Here is an 8,171-nt window from a genome sequence, read left to right as displayed (position 1 = left end):
TGAGTCTGTAGTAAAAGAAACGGAAGATTGATAGCCATTGAAAAGGATAACAAGTAGGACGACGATGAAGGGTCGATCAGCAGTTCAAGGCCGGAAGGAAAACTCCTCAATGACAGGAGTGGTGGGTAAATCTTTATCTCTAAAAAGAGAAAAATGTTCTCCAAAACCTTCGCAAGAAAGCGAAACACACTCGCCACAGTTATTTGGGAAGCGGACAACGACAACGAGCGAGGCATGGTATGTAATGCGCATGGGGGGGGGGGGTTAGAGGGTAAGGGTTGGGATAGGGGTCGGGTTTGGGTTAGCCTTAACCCATACCTTAACCCTTACCTGACATCTAACCATAACCCTAACCTAACCATAACCCAGGGTTATCTCCCCTATACCATGCATCGCTCGTTTTATTTGTCCTCTTCCCCAGTTATTTCGTGTAAAACCTAACACAGTAAAGAGCTGTAAGTCATTTTGATGTCAGGTCCTAAAATGTGCTTAAATGGAAGTCAGTTTTCAAAAAGGGTGTTTAACCAATTGTGTTGGCAATAAATTAGGTATCAGAGATGAAACGGCGTAAGTAAAATGAAATAATCGTGATTTTAATTATATTTTTCTGTACACGTGCGTAAATAATGTTAATTACAAGAGAAAAAAAAATATGTAAATCCAATTCATAGAACTTCACGTAAATAGACAACAGATTTGTGGACAGTTTTCTTTCAATAACTGTTTGTACCCCGACATCTACGATAATGTAACAAAACACCGAAGACAGCACAAACACCGTAGAGCCGAAAGATCGTATTAATTTAAAATAATTATAAATACAAAGTGGCTTTCCGGGCGAAAATATGCGTAACTTCTTCACGAAAATCACAGAAACGACGTCATCTTGGAAGTAAGTTCCGACTAACCTCACTTAAAACCGGAAAGCTCCCGAATACCCACGCCACCTGTATGAAAAATAAAAAAAACCTGCAGAAATTAAGGAGTGTTTCGGTGAACATGATATTTTGTTATAATTTCTTTATAAAAAAAACACGTACTTAGTTTCGGGGAACTTAACTCATTTTGCTCTTGATAGAAAACTCAAACTGTTCAAGCTATAGGGACAGCAGTGTGGTTATTGCGTATGCACACATGCACACGCACAGGCAGCAGTATCATAAATTTGCCCCCCCCCCCGGGCCCGGGACCCTACCCCCCCCCCCCCCGAGCTTACCCCAGGGGCTCCAGATTGTTAAATGTACACCTATTATGTATGGTTTGACTTTTCAACAACGAATATTGACAAAAATACACAGTATAAAAAATAACCCTCGTATATGTATTATATATACACAAGGTATGAAACGTACAATATGCCTATTGCTGAAAGATTGTGGAACACTGGACGTGACCTTTTTCACCGAATACACACATGTTCCCATGCAGTTGCCGACAAAATGCAACTGGATTCGTTAAAAGACAGTAAAAGCAACGAGATTACACTTCTAACCGATCTCCTTCTCGGCTAATAACTTTAATATTCAATTAAATTCGACTTTCTCGCTACATGTCTGTGTTTTGCTGTCATATTTTGTCGATCGAATGCTCGATTCTAAAACGCCATATCATTGGTCAACACAATGAGAACAACCAACCAGATGACGCGTTATAAAATTAAAATGGTGTACATGTGTAGATGAAACACCGAGTGACATATAGCGAGAAAGTCAAATTTAATTGAATATTAAAGTTATTAGCGGAGCAGGAGAACGGTTATTTGTGTAATCACGTTGCTTTTACTGTCTTTTAAGGAATCCAGTTGCATTTTGTCGGCAACTGCATGGGAACATGTGTGTTTTCGATGAAAAAGGTCACGTCTAGTGTTCCACAATCTTTCAGCAATAGGCATATAGTGCGTTTCATACCTTGTGTATATATAATACATATACGAGGGTTATTTTTTCATACTGTGTATTTTTGTCAATATTCGTTGTTGAAAAGTCAAACCATACACAATAGGTGTATATTTAACAATCTGGAACCCCTGGGGTAAGCTCGGGGGGGGGGGGGGGGCAAATTTATGATACTGCTGCCTGTGTGCACACGTATGTACACGAACAGATTTATAACTATGTTGACTGCATAGTGTTTAAAAAAATCTTTTTGGTGTATTATATTCCTCGATGTAGTTGAAGGGAAACGTTTATTGAACGTTAAATATTGTTTTCGTCGTTTGAGCACGTGCGAATTAGACGAAAACTACTTTCCCTTGTAAATGTAGTTTCCGATAGGTGGCTCTGTAAGAGAGCGTTTTACTCGTGGCCGAGTAACTCTGTTCAGTCATTCAGCGTTGGGATTGACTGATCGATACATGTGTTAATTTGCACGGGATAAACTTGCATATGAAAATGACCATGCGGTCTGGCGAAGAGTGTGCTTCTCAGGAAAATATGGACTTAAATAGTTCAATTAGGGAACTTTTAGTAGAAATGCGCGAACAGAAAAGAGAAATAAGTTCTCTAAAAGAAGCAGTTCGAGGGAATTCGCTTTCCGTGCGTTCTGAAGTTAAAAAATTGAAGACGGAACATGAACTAAAATGGCGATACGAAAGCAACAAAATTCAGCACGATTTCAATTCGGAATTGCACGAGAACATTAGCCAGGTGCTTTGGGCATTTGAAAACAACAAACAAGAGTACGCTCGCGAGCTAGTTAATGACGCTTGTGAACAGTTAAAGCGACGAAACAAGCTTATCCGTATAGCAGACACGTCTGAGGGCGGATGGGAGACGGTACGCCAATATGAGGCAAACCCCGTGGCTAGCGACTCGAGTGATGAATCAAGGATCAACAGAGCGGAGGCAAGAGCAGCAAAGAAGAAGAAGGCGAAGTCAAAGAAAAGTGTTAAGCCTTCCGCTACCGTCACTTCCGGAAGCTTGCCACGTGGCGGAAACACGTTTTCGTTTCCGGTGCAACAGCAGCGCTCAGGACCCATGCAGCAACTGCATTCTTTTCATCCCCATTATTTCAAGGGCAATGCAAGAGACGGAATTGGTCCCTGTTTCGCTTGTGGAGAAACCACCCACCTCAGACGCCACTGCCCCTACACCCGGCGGATCCCGCAGCTTGACGTCCCTACCAAACAGTAGTCACAGACCGCAGAACCCGGTTATACCAGACGTAGATTTAAAAGATGAGTATTTATCGTTTACTGATAACTTTGCTAACAGTCAGGAAATATTTACTGACGACTATTATGAGTACGAACAAGGCCAGAAAGAAATACTGGTTAAAAGTAGATTAAAAAATCATGTGCAATTTTGGAGAGATATTGGAGCTAACCAATTCATTTTAGACACTATTCAAAATGGTTATAAAATTCCATTCTTTTCTTTACCAGACCATGTACATTGTCGAAACAATCGTTCAGCTTTATATGAAAATAATTTTGTGACTGAAGCTATAAAAAGTTTGTTAGATCGCGGTCTTATTGTGAAATGTACAAATGCTCCACACGTTGTTAATCCGCTGACAGTTTCTTGTAATAATAATGGTAAAAAACGGCTTATTTTAGATTTACGAAAGGTTAATCTTCATGTTTGGAAGCAATCAGTAAAGTATGAAGACTTGCGTTTAGCATTGATGTATATCAAAAAAGATTGTTGGATGATTAAGTTTGATATAACGTCAGCATATCATTTTGTGGATATTTTTCTGCCACACACTGATTATTTAGGTTTTGCCTGGGAAGATTATTCAGGTATTCTGGTCTATTACAAATTTTTGGTTCTTCCTTTTGGTTTGTCGTCTGCTTGTTATATCTATACAAAATTAATGAGGCCATTAATTGCAAAATGGAGAGGCGAAGGTAAAAAGATCATCATGTTTTTAGATGATGGTTTTGGCACCGCAGAGACATACGATAAGACAGTAATTATGTCACGGGAAATTAAATCAGATTTGTTGTTATCCGGCTTGGTGCCTAAAGTTGATAAATCATGCTGGGAGCCAGTGCAAGAACTACAATGGCTAGGATCTCAGTTAAATACAGCTAATTTCACCGTGCGTATATCGGGGTGTAGAATCGATAAAGTTCTACAGACACTTAGATTTTTACAAACTTCGGACTATGTTTGTGTGCGAAGAGTTGCTAGTTTTGTGGGACAAATTATATCTATGGGTATAGTATTGGGAACTGTTTCTCAGATTATGACTAGGTGTTTGAGCATTGACATCCTTAAAGCAAAAACGTGGAACTCTTATATTAAGTTGTCTGAAGGAAGTAAGGTTCAACTTTCGTTTTGGAATGATCATTTACAAATTATAAATGTTAGAACATTGGCAATCAGTCATGGCTGTACTAGAATTGTTTATAGTGACGCTAGCAGCACTGGTTTAGCAGGGTATGAGGTCGAAATGCAAAGCGGTGTAGTGCACGACACGTGGTCGCCGTCGGAAGCGGCAAAATCCTCCACGTGGAGAGAATTGTGTGCTGTTTATAGAGTAATGTTGTCGCTTGAGCATGTATTGGTAAATCAAAGAGTTAAGTGGTTTACTGATAACACAGGTGTATGCAGCATTGTTGCTAAGGGCTCCATGAAGCCTGAATTACAAGATTTAGCGATGAAAATATTCGGGTATTCTTTAGTTCATTCTATTCATTTGGAGGTTGAATGGATACCAAGGGGAGAGAATTATGTGGCAGACTATTTGTTCAAAATAGTAGAAAAAGACGATTGGGGTATTTCCCCTTACATTTTGTCAATAATTCAGTCTTCATGGGGAAATTTAGAGGTCGATTTCTTTGCCTCGAAACATAACGCCAAATTACAGCGATTTTATTCTAGATTTTGGTGTAAAGAGTCTGAAGGAGTTGATGCTTTTACTTACCCATGGACGCATAGTTTTGGCTTATTTGTACCACCTATAATATTAATACCAAGGGTATTGCTTAAAATGCAATCTTGTGGGGCAAAAGGTGTTTTGATTGTCCCAGAATGGAAGTCGGCTAATTTTTGGCCTATGATTTGGACAAGTGATGGACATTTTAAGTCGTTTGTAATAGACTATATGGAATTACCAACGGCAATAAGTTATTACATACCTTGTAAGAATGATTCTGGGTTGTTTGGTGTTGAAAATCTTAAATTTCGCATGTTAGCACTTTTGATATCATTTGTGAATCATGAACATTGATAGTGTTGCTTACTGTTTGTAAATATAATGTGTTAAGTAACAAACTGTGTCAACTTTAGTGCTGTTACACATTTATTTTTTCAGAGATACGGAAGTGAAGTTGATGGCTTGCCAGAGGTCTTGGCGGAGAAGGTATCCTTGCTGCCCGAGTTGCTTAAAGTCACCAAAGCGGAAAACACGCACCTCAGTTACAAAAGGGGCTTCAATCGATGGCGTCGTTGGGGGTATGCTAATGGGCTTTCAAGCGGGGATGCCTTGCCCGCCAAGGCTTTTCAAGTTGCGCTATATTTAGCGTCAATTATACAAACAGCTAGTAGTGCAAGTCCGATTATAAATGCGTTCTACAGTATTAAATATTATCATGATTTATTTGATTATGTATCACCTACTGATTCAAGACTTGTCATTAATATGTTAGAAGCTGCAAAACGGCGTTTAGCGAAACCTGTGAATAAGAAAGAACCAATGACTGTTGATTTACTGCAACAAATGTACACACATATGTATGTTGAAAATGATGTTATGAATCAAAGATTTATTTGTATATGCCTTTTATCATATGCTGGGTTTTTAAGAAGTGCAGAGGTACTAAAGTTGAGAAGGAGTGATGTTTGTATTAACAGTAGTTACTTAAGTGTATTTATTGAATCTAGCAAGACAGATAAGTTCCGTGAGGGAGCATGGGTGCTTATTGCTAGGACAGGCACACAGTTGTGTCCAGTAGTCAATTTACAGAAATACCTTACTTGGACAGATTTTTCATCGGAATCTGAATATTACTTGTTTCGTCGGTTAAGTTCAACGAAATGTGGACATAGGCTCAGACAGGAAAACAAGCATTTGTCATATAGTAAATTTAGAGAATTGTTTTTGATTGCGTTTAAACCGCATGTTCAAAACATAAGCAAATATTGCCTTCATTCTTTGAGAGCTGGTGGCGCAACTGCTGCGGCTAATAATGGCATTCCTGACAGGTTATTTAAACGTCATGGTAGATGGCTGAGTGAAACAGCTAAGGACGGCTATGTTAAAAGCTCAGTTGATGAGAGGTTAAGGGTTTCAATGTCACTTGGATTATAACCATCAATGCATTTTATAATAAGCCAATTATTATTTGTACTATACTTACAAGCCCGTTCTTTTAATTCAGTCGGTCATACCAATGACTTACCAAAAAATATGTTGTATTTTTGTTGTTTTTCCCTATCGGGAGCGTAGTTGTAAAGGGAAATATTGTTTTCGTCGTTTGAGCACGTGCGAATTAGACGAAAACTACTTTCCCTTGTCAATGTAGTTTCCGATAGGTGGCTCTGTAAGAGAGCGTTTTACTCGTGGCCGAGTAACTCTGTTCAGTCATTCAGCGTTGGGATTGACTGATCGATACATGTGTTAATTTTTTATTTTGTTTTGAATAACAGTAAGAGTAACATTACAAACGTTATTGTTTAAAAGTGTAATCTACATGCTTTTTACCCTGGTACGAGCTAATTTTGAAATTCAGGAATGTGTTTTTTTTTTTTTTTTTTTTTTTTTTTTTTTTTTTTTACAACAGGTCATGCGTTTATCCACATTACGTACGCATTTAATGTATTCAATTTATACATGTATACCAGTATCATAATAATTATTATTTATCCCACTGAGGGATTCAGTCTCCGGAAGAGACGATAGGCGTGGCTGCCTTTATAGTTGCTTACGAGGAGGGACTCGTGTAGGCATACAGTATGCCTGGTGATGTAGCAGTCTACGTTGATAGGCGTGGCTTCCTTTATAGTTGCTTACGAGGAGGGACTCGTGTAGGCATACAGTATGCCTAGTGTCGTAGTAGTCTGTTGATAGGCGTGGCTGCCTTATAAGTTGCCTACGAGGAGGGACTCGTGCCGGCATACAGTATGCCTGGCGTTGTTGTAGACTATGTTGTATGTTGTAACAAAGCTTTTGTGTGTATTCATGTTTTTTATGTATGTTTGATGACTATGAAATAGTAATACACGGTATCAGTCAGTCGGTCATACCAATGACTTACCAAAAAATATGTTGTATTTTTGTTGTTTTTCCCTATCGGGAGCGTAGTTGTAAAGGGAATATGTTTGATTGATTATTTTGAAAGCCAATACTGTAATAATTGTTCTTCGATAGTACATGCATGTCGAGATTTTAATTAAACCTGAGTTCACTAAAATTGAAAATTACACATATTATATTTATTACGTTATGATTATTTCATGGGCAATACTATTTTACAGACGAGTCAGGATAAAACGGTAAACGAATATGGTGAGAATGCTATATATTTAAAAAAATACGATTCTTTATTATGCAGGTCTAAATTAATATAGAAATAAACCTTGCGTTGTAGTACGAAGAGATCGTATACGCAAGATAAAATTATAGCAATCGTGTTATCATACACAATGTGAGAACCACAAATTACAGGAACATAAACTTGAACAAACCAGAAAAAAATATGCAAAATGTTATTGGAAAATGTTGTTTAGTTATGCTGTAAGGAATTTGAGTTTGTGAATTATTTTAAATCGGTACATAATCCCGATTCATTTTTAACAAGCGGAAGATGTTATAGATTTTAATGAAAATAGACAGATAGAGAATTAAATTTTATGTTTGAAGAGTAAAATTGAACTATTTAAAGAAAGGAAATAAATAATTGATGTAAATAAAGAAAAACTGGTAGGTCGGGTTGAGCAGACTGGTTTCTACGTGATTTCTTTTAAAAATTGTTGTAAGATCGACATGATCTCGAAAGCTCAATGTAATTAATTTAATAAAATACTTGGTTGCAATTAACAGGGTCATTGTGTTATGTAGTTCCATCGAATAAAGGGGTAGGGGAAGTACAAAACATACAGGGGAGATTTCCTATTAAGCAAGTTGGGCGAGTTATTTTTAACAAAATTGAATGACCGACTAACACACATCACTGAAAAGTATTATCTTTACATATACAACACAGCAGATAAAGACATAACATG

At 37.8% G+C, this 8,171-nt stretch overlaps 1 protein-coding gene across 1 annotated transcript; it reads left to right on the top strand.

Moving 5' to 3' along the window:
• The first annotated feature begins 2,342 nt into the window (after positions 1-2,342).
• On the top strand, positions 2,343-7,213 carry LOC127870709 (uncharacterized). Its single transcript, XM_052413142.1, has 2 exons — positions 2,343-4,044; positions 5,263-7,213. Exons 1-2 carry the CDS (start codon positions 2,785-2,787, stop codon positions 6,256-6,258), a joined length of 2,256 nt encoding a protein of 751 aa, XP_052269102.1. The 5' UTR covers positions 2,343-2,784; the 3' UTR covers positions 6,259-7,213.
• The last annotated feature ends 958 nt before the right edge of the window (positions 7,214-8,171 follow it).

Source organism: Dreissena polymorpha, chromosome 3, assembly GCF_020536995.1.
Source record: "Dreissena polymorpha isolate Duluth1 chromosome 3, UMN_Dpol_1.0, whole genome shotgun sequence".
Classification (NCBI taxonomy): Eukaryota; Metazoa; Mollusca; class Bivalvia; order Myida; family Dreissenidae; genus Dreissena; species Dreissena polymorpha.
This window is presented reverse-complemented; position numbering and strand designations above follow the sequence as displayed.

What these genes read in the sequence shown, in the direction of transcription:
- LOC127870709 (XM_052413142.1), top strand. Translation starts at nt 2,785, where the DNA reads ATGAGGCAAACCCCGTGGCTAGCGACTCGAGTGATGAATCAAGGATCA. An exon ending in TAAATACAGCTAATTTCACC is followed by an intron (nt 4,045 to 5,262) that starts GTGCGTATATCG and finishes TTATTTTTTCAG; the next exon opens with AGATACGGAAGTGAAGTTGA.